Raw genomic sequence first — 25,682 nt, forward strand, 5'->3', positions numbered from 1 at the left:
TTACTAGTGCACGCTGATCCGGAAACTTTGGCACGAACAAACCACACCCTGACCTCACCTTGTTAAAGGTACAGTAACACAGTTTTCTTTCTTCTTTTTTTTGTCATTGTATAGTGGGGATATTAAACATTAGTATACAGTCTTCATTCTCATATGAGCATAAAATGTCACTTTTGCTAATACTGAGCTTCGAAAACTAAACCAGTTACACTCTATATTTGCCATTTGTCCTTCATAAATAATACAGTGTCATCAGCTAATTGTGTGATTTTATATCTCTGTTGAAAATTGTTAAGACTTGTATATTTGGAATATGTAAAATATTTCAAAAGAAAAGTTCAGCAACAAGCAGAAACAAAAAAACAAGAAATAGGACGACCTTGGTGCACACCTTTTGAAATGGGAAAACTTTTGGAAATGTTGGGATATAAAATCACAGAGCTATTTATATCTTTATAGAGCATGGGCATATAATTAATATTTATTTCCAAAACTAACATTTTCAGGAAAAAATGCTTTATATAAAGCAATGAACTCAATTAATATGTTTAAATGTATGTAGTTTGAATAATTAATTAAATATAATACTAATCTAATATTGGAACTAATATAACGTTTGGCCATGAAGGCATTTTTGTTCTCATTTATGATCTCTTCAAGATTCCTTTTTAGGCATTTAGCATAAATCTGAGATGAAATGTTATAGTCTATGTTTAAAAATGAAATGGATCTCCAATTTTCAACTGATTATTTTATTATTTATTTTTCTGGTTCAGTTGTTACAGTCATCAAATCTTGTTTCATATATGTTGACTGCTCTTTTCTATTGATGCATTCTTTAAATACCAGTAAAAGATTATCCTCAATTGAATTACAAAAACAAAGATAAAAATTCTGCATATTTGTGACATGCAAATATAAACTACTGTCATAAGGAAGATTATAAATATTTGCCATTTCTGGTGATCAACATGTAGGGGAATGATGTGCACTCTAATGTATGTGATCCTGGAGTCTGCAGGTTGTCAGAAAGACTTAAAATGCCTGATGCGAAAGCTTTAAAAATTTAACATGACATTTCTTTTTTAATGAAATGAAGTCTTACAGAATGTTTAATTCTTTTACATATTTATGTTGGGAGAATACACATAACTTGTGTCAAGTTGAAATAACACTATCAACCTGATATCACTGGTTGTCCAGCAGGCCATTTTTCTATTTACAACATCTGGCTATATCTACCACAGACCTGCCACAACCTCATAGAGGCATAATATTGTATAATAATATCAATTTATCCATCAATAGACAATGCTCTCATAGATTGTCTCTAAAAATGGGATGAAAGTGTGTTAATGGAGCATGGGGGCTGGAGGAGGGACAAGTTCAGGACATGTGACCTGATTGACAGACATTTCGGCGAATCACAATCCGTGAAGCAGCGAGGCGACAGCGCCCTCTGGTGGTCACTTTGATGTAGTGTTGTGTGTGCCATTCACGTGTAGTTAGATTACTGGGAAAATATAGTTCATCACAGGGGAACAAAGATAAGAAGTAATGAAAAGTTACCTTACTCTACATTTGACGTGGTGGTGAAGGAGGTTAGTATAAATAGTCACAAAAAGATCGTTACTATGGTGAAAAAGGGCACGAAACTTAGTCAAATCTATAAATGGGAATTCACATCAAAACTATCAGAGATTATTAATGCCACAGCAGGGAATTAATTAACAAAACATGATTATCATTCACTGTAATTATTTAAAGGCTGATTTTAATTTCGTGAATAAAGCTAATATGGATTGAAATGGTTCAACTTGTCAGCTAATCACACAAAAACTACACTGATGTTTATATTTTGGGGCGGTACGTGAACGCAGCACTGTAGCAAGTTATTTGCGTGCCTGTGTGAAACGGTGCAAGTCAGCAGTCACGTTTAACTCAAAATGCCCGTAGATTTGAGCCAGTGGACCGGGGCTTTGGCCCTCCAGGAGGTCGAGGAGAAGCCTGCACAGCCTCTGACCATTAAATACGATTCTGAGGAAATCGATGAGCTCGGCAAAGTGCTCACGCCAACACAGGTTAGTCAGCTAACTGATGTTTGCTAGTCAGGCTAACAACGTAGCTAACGATAGCTAGCTAAAGAATGCTATCTGTAAAGCTTTAGTGCGAGTATCGTGCTACCGCGTATTTGTTTTAACAAATACTGCTTCGTTTGGTGCTGTTTGCAAATGTTTTGGCACGATGAATGAGGTTACATCATGCCTCCAGCATGTCTGCAGCTGTGGTCGGTGGCGAACAGCGCCCCCAAACAAAGCTGCAGAAGCACAAACGTGGAGCAGACGTCCCAGTTTGAACAGTTTTACATCCGTGCTCACATGCAGGTGCAGAATCGACCCACCTGCATCGAGTGGGAAGGATGTGACTCCAGTAAGTTGTACACTTTGGCCCTGACCGACCCCGATGCTCCCAGCAGGAAAGATCCCAAGTTCAGGTGAGAAGAACCTGTTCAATCATACACTAAAAATATGATGAATTACTAAAATGTGCAATTCATATGCAAGTAGTCTGACTTGTGCACTTTGAGCACAAGCACACAGAGGCCTGCACACAGAGACTTGGATATATATTGTGCTTGGAGCTCCAAATCAAAGTGCTAAAGTACAACCTGGCCTCTGGTTTGCTTTGTGTCATCAGGTAAAACCAAAAAACCTATGTGTGTCCTGATGATTTGATCATTAAACTATACCGTTCATTGCAACAGTTCAGAGGTTTAATAAGTGAGTAAACTGTTACTAAAAGCACACAATCTGAATGACGATGCAAAATTCTTATGTGCATCAAAAGAGAGAAATCATCTCTTGTACATAAAAATGAAGGCAGATTTTGACCTGTCAGTGTCAAATGATTTTAAAAGCATATAATTATTGATAATTAATAAATAGATTTTTTTTGCCTTTCACTGAAGGGAGTGGCACCACTTCCTGGTGGTCAACATGAAGGGGAATGATGTGCCCTCTGGCTGCGTCATGTCCGACTACGTGGGCTCCGGTCCTCCCAAGGGCACAGGTAAGAAACACTGTTAAAGTTAAAGACAAATATTGTTCCTCTAGATCAGGGACCACATACAGCCCAATTTGATCTCAAGGGGGGGCGGGACCAATAAAATCACAGCATAATAACCGATAAATAATGACAACTCCAAATTTTCCCCTTTGTTTTAGTGCAAAAAAGTACAAAGTACATTCTGAAAATGTTCACATTTAAGGAACTATCGTTTTACAAAACATTATGAACGACCTGAAATTTGTGTTGGCCCCTGCTCTAGATAGTGATTATTAATGTACGTAATCCTGGAGTCTGCAGGTTGTCCGGGACAGTGCCTAATCAGAAAACATTAAAAATGACTACAACATTGAATTTTTTTTATGAAATTAAGTCTTACAGAATGTTTAATCCTATTACATAATTATTTTTGGAGAATACACATAACTTGTGTCTAGTTGAAATAACACTATCAACAGGACTGTTTTTAAATTAAAGACATTTCCCTGGTCGTGCCTGGCTTCAGTAATTTATTCTTTTAAGAGGCAATTTTCCATCATCGCTAATGTAAAACCCTCTGTCTTTGCCCCCTCCAGGTCTCCACAGGTACGTGTGGCTGGTGTATGAGCAGCCCGGCAGCCTGTCCTGCTCAGAGACTGTCCTCACAAACCGCTCTGGAGACGGCCGCGGCAAGTTCAAGATCCAGAGCTTCAGGCAGAAGTACAAGCTGGGAGCCCCGGTGGCGGGAACCTGCTACCAGGCAGAGTGGGACGACTACGTCCCCAAACTGTACGAGCAGCTGGCCGGAAAATAAACGAAAAGACTCGACCGTAGAGCGTTAAGCACTAGGAATTCCCTCTGAAGCTGTTTGTCTATAGGAAATTCCCCCTCCTTGTGAGAAGCAAAAAGCCCCAACAGTAACAAAGCATTTTTTTTGTGAGCGTGCCACTTAATAGTTTTTTTTTTTTTTTTCCCACTGTTGCCTACTCGAGCTGTGACAAAAATAACTGCTCCTCTTGGTGATGTCACCTGCTTTATTCTGCAATAAATCAGTTGAACACTGCAATGGTTGCATTTGTTGTAGAAATGTTTAGTGATCCTGTGGTGGCTGATGAATGCTCAATAGACCCATAAGACCAACCATAAACTATAAAATAATTATGAGGAATAATGTGAAATTGGTTCCACTTAGATCTATAAAATTAGAAACCAAAGCTTTTAAGCAGTGTAGGTGGGTTACATTCAGCACCTTGCAAAAAGCATCTCATTTACTACAAATGTGTCGGCAGGTACAATATACCTGCGTTTCAACTAGAGGAACTTGGGTCTAAATTTGGTCCCTGAGTTGAAGGTCCTTGCTATACTTCTATTCTTATACTTCTCCTAGAAACATAACGTTACTGAGCAGTTCAACAAAATCCTTGGCGGTTAGTGACATAAAATGTAGCTTTGTTTGCAAATATTTTACTGGAACATTTAAGGAGACAGGTTAAGAGGAGTCCTGCAGACAGGAGTTATTGCCTTGAACTTTGCTCATCAAGCATAACTTTATTACCCTTTACTCCTAATGACCTCAGCTCGATGTCCCCACATTTGCTATATTTGATGATAATTTGTATATAAAAGCCTGACAATCACCTCATCTTTCCTGTGTAGTGCCGTTGTTATAAGTAGTACAATTTAAATCACTCAATAAAAAAAAAAAACAGAAACCTACATGGTAGTTCCATTTGAATTTTGTGCTCAGGAAAGTTTATCAGGTGGAATTAAAACCAGTTTGCTAGTTCTGCACAGTAAAAGTGATGAAATGCTGAAAACTTGACCACCCATGTTTTCAGCTCTAAGGTCAGATTGGAGCCCTGTAGAATATTATATAATATAATATTCACACAGTAAAACACTGAACCTCCAAACTGGCAAATTTAACTTAGCAGGTTTAAACTACTTTATTTCTCTGGGTTTCTTATCTGGTTTCTGCTGTTCTACACAATGAATATTAATACATTTTTTTATTTAAACAGGTGGTCTCACCGAGATTGGGATCTCTTTTCCAAGAGAGACTGTACAATGAAAAACAACTAAATTTGATGACTATATGAGGCTTCATATTGAACATAACACGTCCTTAGTTTGTGTGATGAGCACTTTATTTACAAATATAATTAAAAGCTCTGACAGATTCATGCTTTCTTTTAACCTGGAAAAAAAATTAAAGTGCATGCAATAATAAAGCATCATACTGGTCTGGTTTATAAGAAAATACACAGCTTGAGAGTTGTGTAAAGCAAAAAAATAAAATAAAATTTTAAAAAATCAAATGAAAATCCCATTGATAGATGACGGAGCCTCAAATACTATCTGAGGAGGGGGGAGGAAAAAAAAGCGGCTTTAAAAATTCTTTTTTGATTTGAGTGACAGTTAAAATACAATACGAAAATAAGTAAAAGCTCTCCATAAATCCTTCTATACACAAAGTACAAGTCCCCCCACCCCCCCACATGAAGCCCTTTGTGCTAGCTGGGAGTTGGAGTTCACGTGTCACATGTATTATTCACATTGGCTGCTAGTGCAGAGAAATCAGTACGATACACATGTCCAGTACCATGATTCACCCTCCCCTCAGTAATCAAATGAAGGAGTCACATTTATCAGAGGCGTACCTGTATGTACATCGTGATATTTGTCTCTCGAAGTATCAAATTATTCAAATTTGTCATAAAAATGTCCTGATGAATAAATACCAAAAAGTGTTGAAAGAAGCAGCGCAGACGAACGGCTGCAGAAGGATCGGCTGTTTGATTTATCGCTTAAAGAGAATTTTTTTTCCTTTTTTTTTGCACTGCTTGAGACCAAAAAACGAAACTAAAAAAAAAAAAAAAATCAAACACCTCTAAAAAATGCATGGTTGTGGAGCGATTTCGCTCATCGAACTGCCCTCGTTTTTCTCTCCCTCCTTCTCTCGTCTCTCACTTTTAGTCATACCAAAAGTGTAATCATTGCACAAGAAACAAGAAACACTGTGACTATGTTATCATTATTCTTACAAAAACATGACAACTACAGGAAGTTATCCAGCATATTTTTTTGTCATCTTGTGACACCATGAGAGGCAAGGAGGGGGAGGAAGTTAAGGTGGGTTTGGGGGCACTAAAACCTGCCATCGACTCGGTCTGACCGGCCCTGAAACCAGCTGATTCTGGAGCCATGTGTTGTTGTTTTTTTTTTTGCGTCTGTGTGTTTGAATGAGGGCGTCAGCAGCAGCGAGCACCTGCACTGTCAGGTCAGGTCAAAGGAGAGGAGGGGTGTACTGAGGCGGACGGACGCCCAAGGACCACGAGAGACGGCGGCAGCAGCGTAGACAGCAGCCCCTCATCTGTAGTCGTCCTTGGGAAGGTCCAGGGTGCCCAGGTTGCCGAAGCCCAGCCGCATGCTCTCCATGTCGAAGCTGTCAGTCTCCCGCTCCTGGCGCTCCAGCAGATGTTTGATCCGGTCGGTTCTCTCCTTCTGAAGGGAAACCAGCTCCTCTTCAATCTGCAGGAAACCCAGAGGAACACTTCTAATCATTATTATTATCTAATAAGTTAAGCTTTTATTTTGATTGTAGTTTTGGCTTTATCTTATACAAATCTTACTTTCTCTTTCTATTTTTTAAAAAATACATTAATGTGGGTCTTGTCATAAAAGATGTAGACACATTTTTAAAAAATCAAAATTCAATGCAATAAATGAAATATCAATTTTTATAGTGTATACTGTGTGTGCAAAAACTGAAACTGAAAAAATACACTGTTAAACAGCCCATTACAACATTTCTTTTTTTGTTTTTTGTTTTTTAAATCAGAGGTCTTCCTCAAAGTTGTAACCGCTAATTTGACTTGTGAAAGCACAGGTGGAACAAATAACACTAATGCTGAAGTGTTCCAGTAAGCCAGCAGGCGTAACTCCTGCAGTTAGCACACATAGATGGAAATCAGCAGCTGTTATCAGTGGTATTGTGTTTGCACGTCCAGCAGACTTTTCATTTGTGTTGTCAGACGTCTACACAGGGCCAGTGAGGAGATGGCTAAAGGATCAAAAACACAGCAGCCACAATATAAACCAGGTTATTTTAACTTTATGAATGATCCCATGCAGGTGTTGGCAGTTATTCTGGCTGATCAGACCTGGACCATCAACAAAATAAATGCATATATATGTATATGCAGGACATGCCTGCTGAAGATTGCCTCTACGCAGAGATTTGAAACGTTTATTGAAACCTTTACTACAAGTTCATTTTTTAGGTCTAATATTTAATTAGTATTTGCCAGAGGTAGATGCAAGAAAGAGAAGTGTTGCAGTTAGATGTCGTTCAATGCAGCTCAGAACAAACTGCAGCCTCAAAATGTACAATACACTTCTGACACAGTCACACTGTCACCTTTACCAATGCTGTATTTACTGCAGGGCCATCGTGTTGGTTTTCATCACACTGCAGAGTTGTTCATGATGTTTGTGTGCACGTGACAGGTGGTATACTGTGATGCATGTAACTGATGTGCATCGTTTCATACTGCGATTGTGTTAAGTTGTATTAATCGGCTCTGGTTGTGGCCGACGCAAGTTGTGTCTGCTGGATCTTTCGGCCGAACACCCACATGAACTCGGCACGCACATCCACAGGTGCAGACAAAGCCCCGCATGGCGCAATACGGCAATCTGGCCAACTACTGAGCATGCACAGAAAACTCCAGACTTTGACCATGAACCGAACCCGAGGACAATAGTGCTTCTAAAACCATGACATCATCCCCGTCCCAGAGTGCAGATCTGGATGCAGCCAGGAGATGGCGTCAGACCGCCGCAGCGCTCTCAGACGCCACTGGACCCAGCAGAACTGGATCAGGGCGGCATTTCAAATGTCTCTTCCTTTGTTGTCGGAGTGCTGTCTACTAGACTGTGGCGATGACGTCGGTCACTTTGCAAGGAGGCGTATTCGGCCGCTCTAATCTTATCACATGTCATTGGTATACACGGCAGGTTGCCCGGACAGGCAAATAAAAGATGCATCTCCATCGGGAGTGTCATGAAACAGAATTAGAGGGCACTGATTATAAAAACCTTGTCAGATGTATACAAAAACAGAATTGAAATTACAACAAAGTATGAGAGCTCGGTGTCAGCTTGCAACACAGCTGCAGATGTCGTAATTCACACTACTTCATAAATGAAGCAATGAAAATCTCGCAGGTTTACACTAGCGTGATTTTAGCATATCAAAGGGGGTGTAAGCAATTTAGATTGGACACATACAGCAACCTATTAACTAACTAACTGTATAAATTGTGTCTTATAATAAATTCCGATGACAAAAATGTCGTAACAAAAGAACAATACTGTTGTCTAGAGATTTCACCGCCATTAGGAGTGTGTGGGAGAGAAATGGTTGTCTGCTCCCTGCAGGAAGGCATGCCACTGTCATCACCACCTGTGGTGAGGGAAATCTGAGTGTGTGTCTGTGTGAACTCATGAATGTGTCTGTCTGGGCCGCCTTTCATGCCCGCATCTGCCTGCTGAGGTGGATGCAAATGTGTATCCGGACCTGTTCGCTGAAGCATCGAGGCGTGCTCAAAAGCCAGCGCTGGACTGTTTGCCTTTCAACTTATTACTGCCAGTTTGTGTTTGTCTACACACGTGCATGTCTCAGATCTTTAAAAGGTTTCTCTACTTCCAGCATGTGATGAACTGTAAGTCCTGTTAGAGGATGGAAAACTCTTACTGTTTATGTTCTGACTTTTTCTCTGTGTCTTCTTATGCAGGGTGGCATCACTACATTAAAGTTAGTCACAATTATGGGGTTTAAATGAGCAAATGACAAAAATCCAGCTGTCATACAGAGATACAAGTAGGAATAACTGCACAAACTGTCCGACAGTTGTCTCCTCAAAGGCATTCGTGGTGTTGCATTTGGTTGTCCACACAAAAAGTGACTGAAGTTTCCAACAAGCTCTTTTAAGCAGATGAGGGGTTTATTTGACTGGAGATGATTAAGACATGCAGCAACACTAACACCTCTAATTATTGAGGTCTGTAACCGACTTATGAATATCATCATTTTAAAATACACAAGTTAGCGTATTATTCAAATATTTTCTTTCAAAAAAAATTCTTAAAGCACACTGTCATTGGCCTTAACTGTGCCTAACTGGATTTTAAGTTGCCTCCTGTCTCTCTGTAGTTGTTGTCTTGAAAATTCTTATTAATTGTCACAATTTTATTTTTACATGTCTTTGTCCTCTCCTTTTTTTTCTCTGCATTGAAAAAGCACTTTGGAGAATTTGTGTTGTGTTTCTAGTTAAAGGTTGACTACAGTATGTGGGTGAAAGGACTGGATGTGTCTTGAAACTCAAACTGGTGGGGGTCTTGTAAGTTAAACACCATGTTTAGGCCAAAACATAAGCTGTTTTTACACGAGAGGGAATACTGTAAATCCTCCCATTTTTATTTTAAATTCCATATAGCCATCTTAATAAAGGCTTCTCACTTTCACTTTTTTGTATTTTTAAGAAGTGTGCCTTGAATTACTTGGGGTAATCAGTTCTACTCTTGTGGACAGTTGCATATATTTCCTCTGTTGGTTTTCGATTAAGTTGTCTGCGTTGATAGAAGTCGGCTGCAGAAAAACTTATGTATGTCGTCATATAGTGTGGCTCCTTTAAAATGACGGGAGCATTTCCTTCACCGCACCTTTTGTTCCAGGTGAGCCCGGCGCAGCGACACCTTCTGCTCCAGCTTCTGCTGCTCGCGCTCGTGCTGCGCCTCGGTCTGCATCTTGATCTTGCTCTGGTAGGCATTGAGCAGCTCCATCTCCTGCTGCAGCTGCTGCCTCAGGGCCTGGCACTCAGCTTCCTGGGCCTCGTCCAGACGCAGCTGACACAGCCGACCACGGACCGCAACAGGGGAGAGGAAGGTACAAAGAGGCAGAGAGCAGAGAGAGAGAGACGGAGAGAGAGAGAGATGGGTAGATGGGAGGGGGTACATTGATAAGACACACAGAAGGACAGAGAGAGGAGAAAGAGGGAATAGAGACAGACAGAACAGAGGGGAGTGGAGGCAGTGATGACGGGGTGGAAGAAAGTGGAAGGGCAACAGGAGCAGACAAGACATGGAAAGGGGAAGGGAGGAGGAAGGGTTAGAGATTTGTTAAAGATGTGATGACAGATTGTAAATAAGCGCAAAACAGAAAGGGGAAGGTAGAAGAGAAAGAGAAAAGACAAGATGAGGACGTACAAGGAGAAAAATATCAAAGCATGAGCAACAGGAGAGAAGTCCTCAATATCTCCTAAGAAATTACGTCTGAACTTCTTTGTCTTGAAATGTGCCCTTTTAAAAGAACAGCAAATTAATGGCCAGGAAAAAATGATCATGTTAACGTCTCTCCGCTCACCGCCTGCGAGGCCATCATCTCGTTGATGCTCTGCTCGTATTGCTCAGCCAGGATGGCCAGCTTGCGTGTCTGCTCATCCTTCAGGGCCTTGAGCACCGTCTTGTGCTCGGCCTTGGGCGTAACTTCCATCTGATGGTGGCGCAGGGCCTTGTACTGCTTTGTTTGCACCTTACACGTGTCCTGAAACTGCTTCTTGATCTGCAGCTCCAAAGCCTGGTGGAGTGGGCCGAGAAACAGTGAGAGGAGGATGTCGACACTTTAAATTTACAGCACATTAAACTCATTTTTAAGTTAGCTGTAGTTTAACTCTTTGTCTTTGGTCATGCCTTAAGAATGCTGCCGCCAAAGGTTAAAGGTTTAAAATAGCCAGGGGCAAAAATCTGCACTCTAGTCTTTGTTATCCTCAGAAGCACATCAAACTGGAATGACATTCAGAGATGACTCATTTTGTATGTTCCTTCACCATTTTTTCCAAATTAATTTCTTACATCCATCTTGCATCAGTGCTTTATCAAAACCTTCCAAACATAAAAGACATTGCTCATGGCTTGCGCCATCTTAGACGTGGATCCATTTTGCCTTTTCAAAGAAACAAGAGCATTTTAAAAAGGTTTTTCACACACAGCCCTGCATTTCAAGTACCTGGGTCCTCATGACAATAGCTGCCATATCTTTAAAATTCTGAATCAAAAACGCTATCATCTTTACGTTGACTCACTTTGAGGTTCTTGGGCTGCTGCCGGAGCTCCAGCACATGCTTGCGGTGGAGTTCACGCTCACGTCGGTTGTTGTATTCGATCTGGTTCTCCAGCTCTGTCTGGTGCTGCAGGCGGATCAGGTCCATCCGCAGCTTCTGCAGGGTCTTCAGCTGCCTGTGCTCTAGTTCCTGCATGGACTCGTCATGGCGGATCAGCATGGCATGCTCCATCTCTTTTTGGGTCTTTTTCTTGTTCAGCTCCTGGGAGGACCGAGGGCAAAGATAGAGGGAAACAGGGATGAACGTGAGTGAAAACGTGACGACAGTTCTGTGTATTTTCCCACAGAAAGCGTTTGGACCGAGGATTTCATCCAGGTTTACACAGCAGCTTTTCAGATTATGACATTGCTGCCTTACTTCACCTTACAATAATCTCCTTAAAGTTAATAGGAAACACCTCATAGATCTAAAGAACAATGGGTGTAATTATTAAGGTGGATTTGTTAAGGTTGTTTGCTGAGAAAAATATTTTGCTTTCATAATCATGTTGGGCCTGTTCACAGCAACATCACAAAAGTCTCTTTTTCATTTATTTAATCACACATTAGTATTAGAAGGATGTGTGTGCTCCACACCTCTCGGATCTGTTCCTGCTCCAAGTCGTGCCTCTTAATCATGACTTTGCGCTTGAAGGCGCGGCAGTTCCTGTCGTAGAAAACCCTCTGCTGGGACAGGAGATGGGCCTCCTCCTCGGCCTGGGAATGCTGCATGTTCTCTTTGTGCTTGGACAGACGCTCCTGTTTCTCCTTCTTGGGTGTGCTATGGTCCTCGTTCATCTCCTGAGAAGGGGCGAAAGGTCAAAGCATTGAGGAATTATAAGAGGAGTTTGTTTTTGACAAGTACAGGACAAAGGATGGCACTACTACTGAGTTAATATTAGGCCAGTTACTTTAAACTGTGATTAGTAGGTATATCTGACATTTTGGGTGGATAATTTATCTGTTATTAAAGTTGAATTTATCTGCGTGAATATCAGTTCAAACAAAATAAGGTTGGGATATCCATCATAGGAGGTGGGTGAAGAACGATCTAGTTTGAGATATTAGTGTAATCCAGTGGATATGTGAAAAGTGTCCAAACTAGATATGCAAATTTTGAACCTGAAAATGAACACAGCTTCCATAAATACTGCTGAAATACAGAATAGTGATGACCGTATCTAGTGTTTGTGAAGAAAGCATACGGCAAACTCCAATTGACCTTCTGGCTTGAACTACAGATGACTTTCATAGCCAGAGGAGGTTGGAAAAAAATTTCAGCAAAATCTATCCCCTCTCAGTAGGAGTCCTCTTTCTCTTTCATGGGCTTTAAGGTAATCTACAATTCGAGCTAATGCACTTAACACATGAGCCTGATCCCCGCTCTCTGTGGTGTCTAATTCCGTTATAGCCCTCAGTTGGTGGGAAATATCTCTCCCTGCCAGCGATGCTTTCTTTTAACTGTGCTGACCTAATTTTGGTCACTTATCTTGTCACTGAAAAAACACAGTGTATCACAGCCCAAGCCCACAGGAGTATTCTCTGGACTCAATTTCAAAGTTGTGGAGGCACACAGATGCACATTGTGCGTATGGATTTTTGGTTTTCGTGTATATACATGTGTAGGAACATGGTGAGTAGGCTGAGTCACTCAACACAACTTCCAAAAGACCACTTCGGAGGTAGTGAACGTGCATGTTTGTGTGGAGGAGGACTGATTCAACACTTAACAGCATACAGGACAGTGTGTCACACACGAGAGAGGCGTACAAAGGAGCTCGCCTGCGGAGGAAAAGGGAAACCAACAAATGTGGCACACCTCCTTAATCTTCTCCTTGCAGAGTTTGTACTGCTTCTTTTGATTATCCAGAAAGGTGGTCAGTTCCTTCTTCTGTTGGGCCACAATCTGCTGCTGGAACTTCTTCTCATCCGCCAGCGCTGTCTTCATCTGAGGGACACATGAAACAGACAGGGGCTGTTACCTTAGCACGGAGGGCTTATCTGAAGAAAGATTACATGCTCACCACTAAACAGTGAACAAATTAAGTCATGTACTTACTATGGTTGTACAACACTGCCTGCAATCAACAGTATATCAAGTTAAATTATCAACTTGACTTTGTTTCATTTTTCAACCTCAAAAGGCCAAACAATGACCATTTTTAAACATTTTATTGCCAAAGCGAATCCATCAATCGATAAAATATAATCAATTAACGATGAATAGAACCATTAGCTGAAGCCCTAAAGCGCATGTTGACTAATTATTTTATGTTTGTCATGTATATTATGTTATAATATGACACGTTAAAGACTGGACTTATTGGTTGGTAGGGCTTTTTATGTTATTGGCTGCTAATTTGAAGAAGACTGCAATAGGTACAAATTTTGGTCTGTAGGAGATTCATATAGTCATTTGATAACAACCCATTTTTATGCCATAGGACATCTTGTTGATGTTTTGTGATGTAAGCCAGTAGTCTAGTGACTTAGCTAAGTGAAATGTCACTCACGTGTGACATGTGACATTATGTGTTTATGCATGTTGGTCTACTGTATATAACAGATATACTATCTCCCTGGCTGGTCTGGCATGCTGCGTGCTAATCACATAGATATGCAGCTTGTTTTTCAGAGCGAGACATTCTGTGACCCACTTCTGGCCCTGTGTTTCATCTGATGCATCATTGGGTGGCAGCAGTGTGTAAACCCTTAAAAAAAAAAAACTTTCCAAAGCATTCAGTTCGAGTTTGGAGCTTAATGGTCTGAAACACTATAATTTTTGAAAGCAGTTACACCAAACTTTTCACTTTTCACCAGCAGTTATAGAATAATTCCATGTTTTTCCAAAGCAGACCTTATTCCCCAGCCAACTGTTGCATGGCATACATAGGCCAGTGTGATCACCTGTGAAATAACTTCGGGGTTACTGTGCTTCTGCATCCACTCATACCTTTCCACTCATATCCTATAACCTCCCCAACCCCTTGTGAATCCCACCTCCTTCTCAGTGTGCACGGCGTGGCGTTTAGCCAGCTTCTCCAGCTCGATGTAGGCGTTGTTGGCCTGCGTCTCCACCTCCTTCTGCAGCTTGAGCCGGTGCTCGTCCATCTCGGCTTTCAGCTTGTTCTCCAGGGCGATCAGCTGCTTCTGGTGCTGCCGCCGCATGCGCTTGTAGCCCGACATCTGCTCCCGCAGCTCGCTCTCCTGCTCATGCTCGTGGATCTGCTTGGTCACCTGTGGAGTGAGAAAAGTTAGGAGATCTGAGCGCTGCCATATCAGATTTTTGATCAGACTGAAAAGCCAATGACTGACCGCATACACAGATTAAAGGGTATTGCATACAAACAGCAACGCTTAACATGTCAACTGTTCTTTGTAAATATGCAACATTTAAGTATCCAGGGTATCTTCTCCAATACGAACTGAACACAGAATCAAGTCAATACTGTGAAGCGTTACAGTTCAACTGTAACTACAATCTGCAATCAGTCAGTAACAATTGTCAGTTTTACAGAGGAAATAAAAAGTTTCAACCTCTGATAGGAAGTTAAAAAAAGAAGTGCTTTACCACTAGACCCCAACAAAAGCTCTTTCATCTGACCATTGCACATACACAGTCACTGCATAGATCAGGCAACCACAAAGGTCTCAAATGTGTTTAAGCCAGATGGCAACATTAAAAAAAACAAAAAAAATATTAGACAGCTACATAATTAAATTTAAACTAAGACAAGGACCGTACTGGCATGCACCCCTTTTTTCCCCGTTTTTAAAAGCCCACACCCGACACACCAACCTGAAGACTGAAAGGGTTCTCCACATCTAGGTAGTACTCGCTCCGCATCTTCTCATAACTTCCACCTGAACTCCTCAGGCCAAACATGATGGCAACTTTAGCCAAGTACACCAGCATCCAGGAACCGTGTGCAGCATCCTATGCCCGACGGAACCCTGTCTGAGCTCCGATGCCACCCTGAGACCCCACCCTTACTGAGCGACGACCCCCCTTCCCTGTCTTTGGTTCGCGCCCTGGGCACGCAGAGGCCGAGGCAGGCGTGTGAACTGTGAATGAGGCAGGCCGACTCCGCGGGCCAACAAGAGCACAGAGCGGCTCTTTAGTCAGGCCAACGTTAAGCGGCGGACAGCAGGTGGGTCACATGAATACCTCATTGAGAGTGAGAGAAGTTGGTGGGGGGGGGGGTTAGAGAGGAGCAGGCAGAGAGATGAGGGGAGGGGGGTGATTGCAAAGGAGAAACAGCAGAGTGACTGGGAGAGAGTTATAAGGAAAAAAGAAAAAAAACGGAAATAATGAAAAGTAAAATAAGAGCATCTAGAGGGAATAAGGGGGGAGGGTGGGGGGGTTGGCGTGGAAATAGGTGGAGGTTGAGCCCCCCCCAGTCAATCCTTAATCTGTGCTGAATCAATACCCCACTGTAACAGCAGCTCCCAATCCTAGTCACTTGCCTCACTGCCACCCTGCATGCTGCCACAAAGGGCCAAGTCACGTCATGTGACGGCCTCTTTCACACAAGGCTCAGGGACTGGAAAGGAGATCATATTCAGGGAGAGGAGGGAGGGGGGGGCGCATGCAGGCTAAAGGTGAATGTTCCAGTGGGATCAGTGGGAATTGAGCAGCTTAGTTATTTTGCTTATTTTGCAGTTCAAGGTACTGAAAAGACATGATTTGTTGAATAGAAGAAATGCTGTGTTTGTGGTGGTCAATGTGAGAAATGTGTGTAATAACCCATAAGCAGGGCCACGCTCACATATTGTCTTCTTGCTTTTTGTTTGTATTCAAGCTAATAAAAACAAGAGTGAAATTAGTTAGCAGCTTTATTAATTATACAGCTAATATTTTACTGGCTAATAGCAGAAGAGTATTTCTTCTTCCAAAACACAAATCATGTTCTTCCTTATTACATTAAGAAAATACAGCATTTCTGGCCCAAACTGGCTCTTTGTCAGGTACGAGATGGAGGAAGACACGGCTGGACTTTGAATGTTGCTACAGATGTACAGTAACATATGGTGAAGTCATCTGGCTAAAGGGGGAAACAGAAAGCCTCCACAGACCCTCTTTTATTGTCCTGTTTTCCTGTAGATGCACAAATGTGGGGGGCTCTTTGGTCTCATATATCTGTTCGGGCCTCAAAAGGGATGCAAGTGTAAAGGAGGTGCATCTGGTTTAACCACAACCTCTGACATTCACCTGTGAAATACGTCTTTTAACTCTTCTTCTCTCTGCTTCATAACTAGAGAGCAGATACAAATTAAGCCTGTTGCTTTGAGTTATAAGCTTTGCCAAAAAGAGCTGCATGTTTTGATGCGTCTTTAACTCGACTGCTGTGTTTTTGACGATCTGCAACCGCAAGCTGAAGACGAGTTGAGCGGCAGATGAAATGTTTTACAATGTCACCTCTGATGCAGCCTTGCGCTTCCGTCAGTTACTTCATCTGACCTATAATAACCCCCACTTGCTGGTTATGTCTCACACTCGTTCTCCTTTTTGCTTGAAATCCATCTCTTTCTGCTGTTTCCCTCCCCATTCATCCTTTCCCCTTTCCTTACATCTCCCTTGATAATTTTTCATCCTCTCTCTTATCTGTCCCTCTCTTCAGTTTGAACCCTCCCTTCTCTTTCATGCCTTTCTCTCTCTCTCTCCCTCCTTTTCCCACCTTTGCATCGAATCAAACTCCTTGTTCTTCTTTGTCAGCCCACATCTCAATCTGCGCTGCTCTTTTGTCTCACCTGTTTGTTTATCTGTCCTCCTCATCCCCCTGATATCTGCCGCCTGTGTCATCCACCACGACTTTCCCCTCTCCAGCCACCATTCTCTTCCCCTTCATTCACGCTTGAATCTCTTCAAATCTCTCTCCATCACCATGCTTTTCGTCCTTTGTCTTTGCATACTTTTGTTTTTGACAACATGACTTCTTACTGACTGTATGTGTTTAATCTTCCCCTTTCTCTGTATAATATTCCCTTTCTTTTCCTGTTCTCCGTCCTCCGCTCTTTACTTTCTCTGGCGATCCATCACCCTTCACCATCTGGACCCCCCATTCTTCTCTCTCAGTCTGTCTTTGTCTACCTGCTGATTCCAGTCTCAGCGAGTCGCGGCCAACCTGAGGACGTCTGCGCTCGGCAGAAAAAGATGATGTCATCTCTTCCAGTGCCGGCAGGCAGGCAGGACCGGCACAATTACACCACACAGATGCTGTCGTTTACGAAATGCGCCTCTTTTCAAGAAAGGCAGCTTCAGTTACACAGAGCTGCCGATAAAGAGTGTGTCACCTCAGCTGCTTACTACTAAGGTATATTTTGAGCGTTTGTGTGTTTTGAGTTTTGAGGTATTGTTTTTGAGTTAGTATTCTGTAGTGTGCTGACAATACAAGTGATGCTGAGGTGATTCTTGTATAGATAATTGATAGGAAAAGCAATGAATGAAGAGCTGGGGAGAGGGGAGAATGTTTTCTCTTTTAAAGTTAAATGTATGTGAGTAGAGAACACAGGATACAACTCCCCGTCTTTTGTGCAGAACAACAAATTTCCCTCAACTTTCCAGAACACCATCTTTGAGTAAAACATGCTTATTGTCACTATAATCCATCAGTCGATTAAATCTGTCACCACAGCTAGCAGCAGGTTTGCTGTCTCTCCTATTAATTATTATGTTTGGTGTAGCAAACATGAGAAAGGAAGATAGTGTGTGTCTAAATGGTGAATAATTGGTATAGAGGAGTGTTTCCTACACAGGTTGCCATTTTCCTTATAACTATAACTTTAAATGAAGATTGCTGTCTTTTTGCCAGTGATGGGCTTCCATATTAACAGGGACATTATATTACTTTTTTCCAAACTTTGTTTTAGTGTTTGCATTACTGAATAATTTTCGGATATTTTCAGAACAGAACTCTATTCTTATTCATATTCAACAAGAAAATCCCTCTTGTTTAAACTGTTAAACATACAACTGGTGACAGGGGTCAGAAGCACATATTGCTTCGTTTCAAGGGGTCACCAGTCAGACAGGTCGGGTATGGAGGCTTCTGAGGACAATGCTGAGAGTGTTTCCCACAGTGAGACACGCACTAGAAATGGAACTGACATAATGCTATCAGTGCTTAGCTAGGTGTCCACAGAGGGAAAAGTACAACATTAGAAATGCAAGGCACCTCATCAATAGATGCATCAGGGTCCATTCTTGTTACTCATTTGGGAATGTGACAGCTTGTGTTATGAGGGATCCTGCTTCACTGTGGCATGTTTTTATTCCCAACCCTCCAGTTTTACAAAAGGTGCTCACTAGAATTGTTGCACTTCCAACGACACTGAATCTCACAGCATGGATATCTGAACACACAATGCTGGACTGTCAGTTGTTCGTGCTCTGGTCAAGGATGGCGTAAGGACACAGACGCACGCGCACACACACACACACACACACACACACACACCTTCTGTGCTTATGCTCGCTCATGTCTGGTTTAAGACGTAACAGCAGAAGGGGCTCACAATTAAAACCAGTGGGTCATGGATGGCTAAACACACACATACACACATACACTCACATACACTTACACACAACACCACAACTACTAGTTACTAGAGCTGGTTTCCATGACAACAGACAGGGAGGGAGAGAGAGAGAGAGAGAGAGAGAGAAAGAAAATTCCACCCCCTTCAACTCAGAATATTGAGTCAGATCTGAGAATGATGTATTATCAAGTGCGAGAGAAAAAGGAATAAAGGAGAGGGCGGAGGGAGGGGAGTGGTAATGCAAAGCGTAGTACAAGAGGAGAAAACAAAAGGAGTGAGGTGAATGAGCGGAAAGAAAGCAGAGAAATGGGGATATGTTGCCTAGACGGGGCCAAAACTAAAGAGCTAGTGACCGAAAGATGGACTGACAGGAAGAAAAATAAATGTGAAATAAGTGGAAAAGGGGACTTAATTTTTTTAAAAAAAACCAGCAAAAGGACAGGAGAGCTCACAAAGGACAGACAGGCTGCCTTTAATATAGATTTTTAAAACATCAGTTTGTTCGAACCTGGATCTACATCACATTTCTTCAGCATGGTGACATTATAGTGCATCACAACCACATTCAACGTTCAACCAAGACAGCTTTTAACAGAGCAAAACCAAAAAATGTGCCCTGGTATGCTGCAATTGCGTACACATAAATCTGGGGAAAAAAGATTTTGGGATTCTCCAAGAAGCATTTTTTCCCCCATTTTTTGGCTTTCAAAGCAACACGACTCTCAAGGTGAACGTCTGAAGAACATGACTTAGTATCACGCGAAGAAGAGTGTTATCAAACTTACCAGCGAGGCTGATTTTATGGTGGCGAAGCGGCCCTGGTTCTTGTAGTTCTGAGCCTGGCTGCCCTTGTCGGAGGAGGCCGGCCTCAGCCCTGCCCGGTGGTCCCTGTGGATCCCATCGTCCCAGTTGTACTGATGGTCCTGTGGGACACACACACACACACACAGACAGCACGGAGGAATTCAAACTGAGTTCAAGTCATCAGTCAGGTCACAGAGTTGTAAAACAATACAAATAAAATAAATGTCACTAAGTGAACGAGGTATAAATATGAAGATGAACGCTTCACAGATATTAACCCACTAAAACCTGTTCCAGTGTTTAAACTCGTCATGATCTTTCTGACTTTTTAAAAAACAAAATATTCATATATATTCTTCAACATCTAGATGTCAAAAGGAATGAGCATTTGCTAAAACTGTGTCAACTGTAACTTTGCAAAACATGATGAAATGTCAACACTCAGTCCGCCCGTTAAAGACTGACTGACATTTTTCAGGATCCCGGGGACCGGAGAGTCGATTCATATGAGGAGGGAACTTCATCAGCATCTGAAAACAATGTGTCACTTTCATTTGTTCTCAGCTCAGCCCCTGAACTTGAAACAGCACATTGGCTGTCTGTTCCTAAAGTGACATCCTTATTCATACACTGTCAAAATACAAAGAGCACACGAAGAAAGAGAATGACAGAGCAGTGACAGTCCTTTCCTCACAGGTTTTTGAGTCATATGAGATATTCAATGAGAATGTTAGGCATTGTGTTGACCTGTGTGTGTGTGTGTGTGTGTGTGTGTGTGTGTGTGTGTGTGTGTGTGTGTGTGTGTGTGTGCGCGCAGGATGACAGAGCTGTTAAGTGGGGAAATGGTGGGGAGTGTGTGCCGCTTGTCGACATGTGTACACAGCCTTTGTTCTCAGAGTGTGAACGGTGTCTGTGATGAACTTGAAGCGATCTGCTAAACAGTTAGGACTGTGTCGATGGTTTCCATGGTTTCAAAAAGGGTGTGTGTGTGTTGGGGGGTGATTACGCATACAGTTGAAAACAGTAAGAGAAATCCAGAGGATGTTTGCACAGAGCCGTGTGTCCTTTCCACTTCCGAGTGCACAGTTATTACCTCAGGAAGGAAGTGACTGTAACGTGGCATTTGTTGATTATGCTCGCTGTCTTTTTATGTACTCACTGAGACTGAGACTGAGATTCTTAGAAACCTACTGCAACAGTACACAGTTTGATCAAATCAAATAAGAGGACAATTACCGGAAAGGTAAAGATAAAGGTAAAGGTCCTTGTCTGTAAATCAAAGTTTTAGCTCCACCAAGGATGACTTAATTTTGGTGGTGTTTATTTGTTTGTCTCTATATCAGAAGCACATCTGAAAAACCTGAATGGAAATAGAGTGTTTGATGAACAGATGGGCCTTGTGTGAATGAACAATTGATTAGACTTCTGTGGTGATCCGGATTTGGGATTTCAGCCATTAGATACTTTTCTTCTCTTTTGCCATGATGAAACACTAATCCTTAAGAATGGGAATGCTTTATTCCCTCGGGCTTACTTCTACAATTGCCACGGAGCGTAGTGGAAACATTACGAAGCAAGTCTGCGGGTCGCCAACTCACACTTGATTGATAGAAGTCAGCTAATTTGAAAAAATAAATTTGGTAAAGAAGAAAATAAATGAAAAAAACCTTTATATAACCACAAATTTGTGTTTAGGAGAAAAATTCAGACAGGATTAAAAATTGGTTGCATGCTGTCCATAAACAACTAGACCTTGTTTTTTTACTTCGCATCTCTTAGTCTTTGTTGTCACGATTTTTTTGTTTGTATTATTTGAACAGCACAAGCTTTTCTGATGTTTTCCCATAACATTTTTATGATGTCCTAGTGTTTTTTCTGTGCTGATCTGTTGTGGCACGACGGTGGCATCATCATGAGTGGTGACTCTGTGCTATGCCAAAGTGTTCATTCTGATTACAAGAGTACACATCTCAACTCTGACCTTTTTATAGCTTATTGTCCATTTGTTTGTCTGACAGAATCTTATGGTGCAGAAAAAACTGGGATTTATAACTCTGTATGGATCCGTGCTAGTAACTAGTAAGCAAGTAGGCAGATAAATCAAAATATCTTGAATGCTTAGACTTAGACTTAGACTTCTTTTATTGATCCCCCATAGGGGTTCAATACATCTATTTTATTTTAAAAAAATTTAAAAATATTGTCCGCTCTTGTATTACTAATGGGAATAAATTATGGCCATTTTAAAATACATTCAGATGAACAGATTTGGAACATGACAGATGGTGCCAATGAAGGGGTACTTGGGCTCATCTCATCAGACAAAAGACTGTAGGAACCACTGAGAAGTGCTCACATTGCTTCCCAGTTTGCAGCTGTGTATTTTGTATGGTGCAACTTGTAATCAGTACCCCTGCCCTAAATACTCACCACCTCTCCCAATCATCCAAATTTCAGCGTGGACCTTTACCTTCTTGGTGTGTGGGGAGGATTCCAGGGTGCTGCTGTAGTCCTGCGGGTGCATCATGGTCATGTCGGAGCAGCTGTCGTCCAGCACCTCCTGCATGCTGTTCACGCTGCTGCTCTGGCTGCCCGTGCTGACCGACGTGCTGGGGATGGAGTGGTTGCTGCCCAGGCTGTTCATCTTACAGCTGGCTGCCTCGCTGTCCTGCACGGCAACACACACATATCCATAAAGACGTGCTTCCACAAATGGTAACTCAAGAGTCATGAAATTGTATACAGATGCAAACGTACACAAAGTCCCATGTCCTTCATCCCCCCAGTATGCACATGCCTTTCAAAAGCTCATCATCATCATCTAAAACAGTCACCTAAATACAGAGGAAATGACTAATGACTCTGGATTGTATTAGACACAAAGTTATGATTAACTGTCTATAAATAAATTGCAGACATGTGACTGTATATTTACCTGAATCAATTCCTATGTTAATGCACATTGCTCTGACTAAAGTGTCTTCAGATTAGAGGGCCACTTGTCGTGTATACACGATAGATAAAGGAATCAAACTGCTCAGGTTTTTGTTGCAGCAGACAATTTAGTTAAGTCTGCAGTGACGGACGGTATTAGGATGGTACAATCAGCCTCTGTATCTGCCCCTGAAACCAGAAAACGAGGTTTGAGACTGCAGGTTTTCTCTGTAAAGCCTTCAGCGGCATCTTGTTGCAGCGAGGTCTGGTGGCTGCTCTGGTGGCTGCTCATGTGGTGTAGGATGACACTCCTGCGAGCTGCCTGTTCATGCCGCCTCAGGCCAGGTCAACTAAGGGACATTTCATCTCAATGTCAGACTACTGTGGCTGTGGGAGGAAGGCTCCTGTTTGTTGTGATGTCAGAGTGCTGAACTGCTGTGAGCAGCCAACAGCTGTATTTCTGTGTTGTACTAAACCTTATGAGAACTAAAAAAAAAAGCAATTAAGAGGCCACTTTGCACAAATGTACTATATCTGGTTCCTCTTCTTTTGAGACTTTAGTGCCTTCTAAGGGTTACATTAGCATCACTGTCTGTGCTGTCAATCTGAGCACAAACAGTCGTGCATGTTGACTCAAATAAAAAAGACACTTGCTGGCGGTGGAGCTTCTCAAGAGATAAGCTTTGCTGAATATCTTAGGGGCTGGGACTGTTAAACTGACAAAGTATTAGACAAGATATTTTTTTAGACAAAACAATTAATCGATTAATCTAGAAAATAACTTGCCGATTAATTGAAATTACAAACTACATTGAGTTGTAGCCCCACACTGCCGTGTGTAACCTGTCCTGACTGTTGATTATTGCTTTTTAATTATTATTCATCCATATTCTAATGGCTATTGTCTCTATTGGTTCTATTATTGCTTGTGGTACTGTTCCCCTATGATTATACAAACACTGTGGACCTATAAACAAAAGGGACAGACTTTTCTTGGAGGTGAAATTTAGAGAATTGCTAAAAGAATTTAATCCTGACAATCTCTATAATTGTCACGTCTGTATCACTTCTTTTCCACTGAGACTGAGTCCAATCAACTCCTCCTCTTCTTTCACATTAACCCTGCCTTCCTCCCTCTCCCTCCGACTCCCACCTCCTCCTCCTCCTGGCTCTCTCCCATGGGACCGTTGTGTTTCTCCTGGTAGAGGATCTTCTTCATCTTGCGGTACTGCAGGTTGTCCAGCTCACGCACTGCATCCTTGGTCCTCTGGATGAGGTCGATGAGAATGCGCGGCGAGCGTTCCCGACGCACAAAATCATGCTGAAACAGGGGAAAGAGGGAGACAGTGAATTAGTTGAGTTAGAAGTTATTTGAAGGGGTAGTAGGAGGAGACAATTGGTTTAGAAATATATATATTTTTTCTATACAGTGCTCTGATGTAATTAGTTACATATCATTTTCATATCATACAATTTATTGATCTTAAATGGTTAATTTCAGGTTATTCTAATACCTTTTTTTCAAAATAGCTAACCAGCTATTTGTTTTCAACTGAAATTATTTGTTGCACACAAAATTTTACGATTCAAATTCACAAAACCAAACAATACGCATTTATTAGGAAAGCAAGGCCAAAAAAAGAAGTGGCATTCGCTGGAATTATATTAGTCTTAGAGGATCTTAAAGATCTTTTAAATTGTGTGTAAAGGACATGTGATTTTACACTATAGGGCCATCCACTTCTTTAATTCAGTGTATTACTTTAATGAGCACCACCACTGAGGCCGTCACTAGAGGGAGCCTGTTGGTTGTTTAGCCCATCCTGAGAGTCCCAGCACTCTACATCCACTAGTACACTGAACACATGGGATCTGTGTAAGATTGTCCATAAAAATCGATTTTCATAAATACTCTTAATCCTTTTCATTCCAGTCTTGACTGTGTTTGCCTTGGCAACAAGTTAATGAAAGCTTCAAGTTAATTATATCATGAAACAAAAACAGGCACTGAGTCATGTGCTGATAATTAATTGAGAGGTTTCAGTCTTTTGATCTGGATTTCTTTTTTTGTTTTGGTTATTCTGGCCGGTCTACAAATACAACCCTGAAAAGACAAATGAATTTAAGGTTAGAGTCATAATTATATACAGAGTATGATAGGGCCGCACTGTTTTCACACTGGATATTAGCAGCTGAAAACACATATTACTACAGCAAGAGAATTAAATATCAAGGTCAGGTTTTCTTTATAAAAACATGATTATTTGATGGTATGCTTTAACACATTTTTACACTAAACTGACCGGAGAAACTCATTCAGAGCACATTGCTAAGCTGTGACCAGTTCGACTGTAAGAGAGGTTTCTATAATTTGATAGAGGTGTTATTTGGTGGGGGTCAGAGCATTATGCATTTATATAGTTATTTACTTTGTGTTACATAACCAGCAGGTCAGAGTGGGTATGTGTGGCTGGTGGCTGTCGGGGAAGAATGAGGTGGTGATGATGTTTCACTTGTTTTTATTTATTTTTGTACTTTTTAGCAATTAACTGTACACACAGCGAGATGGGAAAAATAACAGATCTTCTCTCCCCTGTGCATCCACCCACTCCACCACACTCACATATTCACACCTGCTCTTAGTCACTCTCATTCATAAAATATTGTGTGCTCACATGGCTGAAATATATGCAACTTTGGAGTACAGGACTCAATATACATATATATTTTTAAAAATATATATATATTTTAGGTCTATTTCCAGCTCTCTCTCTGCACACCTTCCTCTCCATGTGACAGATGCTGGTGTAATGGGTTAGTCAGGACACAGGGGAATGACATCACAGTCTGAAAATAGAGATGAGAGTGATTTGTCCCGTTTTCTGACGGACCTACACCAGAGTGTGGGTGGTTGGCCACCTCCATCCCATCGACCAGTGAGAAGTTATCTGCAGGATTCTTCCTCATTATAAGGTTAGTGTTGAGAAAAAGCGACAGTTTCCAAATTAGCTTTAGTGCCTTGTAGTGTATGTATACTGTAGTCGGGGGTACTAGTCCATCCTAAGGGATTTTATCCATTAGGTATCCTCGCTTTGTGATATTAAATGCATTGTATCATATATTAGTATATTTGTATTGATGTATGCACTTTACTTCGGCCCATCTTGTTTACTTCTACTGCAATTATGGTAGCAGTAGT

General features: G+C 41.6%; 2 protein-coding genes across 2 annotated transcripts in view; one reads left to right on the forward strand and one right to left on the reverse strand.

Annotated features, from left to right (window-relative positions):
- Positions 1-1,897: 1,897 nt before the first annotated feature.
- Positions 1,898-4,111, forward strand: pebp1 (phosphatidylethanolamine binding protein 1). The gene is made up of 4 exons (XM_070833927.1): positions 1,898-2,081; positions 2,385-2,494; positions 2,969-3,069; positions 3,642-4,111. Exons 1-4 carry the CDS (start codon positions 1,947-1,949, stop codon positions 3,857-3,859), a joined length of 564 nt encoding a protein of 187 aa, XP_070690028.1. The 5' UTR covers positions 1,898-1,946; the 3' UTR covers positions 3,860-4,111.
- A 1,071-nt stretch (positions 4,112-5,182) lies between these two features.
- taok3a (TAO kinase 3a) overlaps positions 5,183-25,682 on the reverse strand; it is a 65,477-nt gene continuing 44,977 nt past the window's right edge. The window contains exons 12-21 of the mRNA XM_070833295.1: positions 23,637-23,804; positions 22,020-22,217; positions 19,531-19,668; positions 14,207-14,443; positions 13,026-13,154; positions 11,804-12,007; positions 11,190-11,429; positions 10,472-10,684; positions 9,772-9,954; positions 5,183-6,576 (exon numbers count right to left, since the gene is read on the reverse strand). Coding sequence (XP_070689396.1) covers positions 6,415-6,576; positions 9,772-9,954; positions 10,472-10,684; positions 11,190-11,429; positions 11,804-12,007; positions 13,026-13,154; positions 14,207-14,443; positions 19,531-19,668; positions 22,020-22,217; positions 23,637-23,804 — 1,872 coding nt within the window. The 3' untranslated portion in view covers positions 5,183-6,414. The remainder of the gene's footprint in view (positions 6,577-9,771; positions 9,955-10,471; positions 10,685-11,189; positions 11,430-11,803; positions 12,008-13,025; positions 13,155-14,206; positions 14,444-19,530; positions 19,669-22,019; positions 22,218-23,636; positions 23,805-25,682) is intronic.

Source organism: Pempheris klunzingeri, chromosome 7, assembly GCF_042242105.1.
Source record: "Pempheris klunzingeri isolate RE-2024b chromosome 7, fPemKlu1.hap1, whole genome shotgun sequence".
NCBI lineage: Eukaryota > Metazoa > Chordata > Actinopteri > Acropomatiformes > Pempheridae > Pempheris > Pempheris klunzingeri.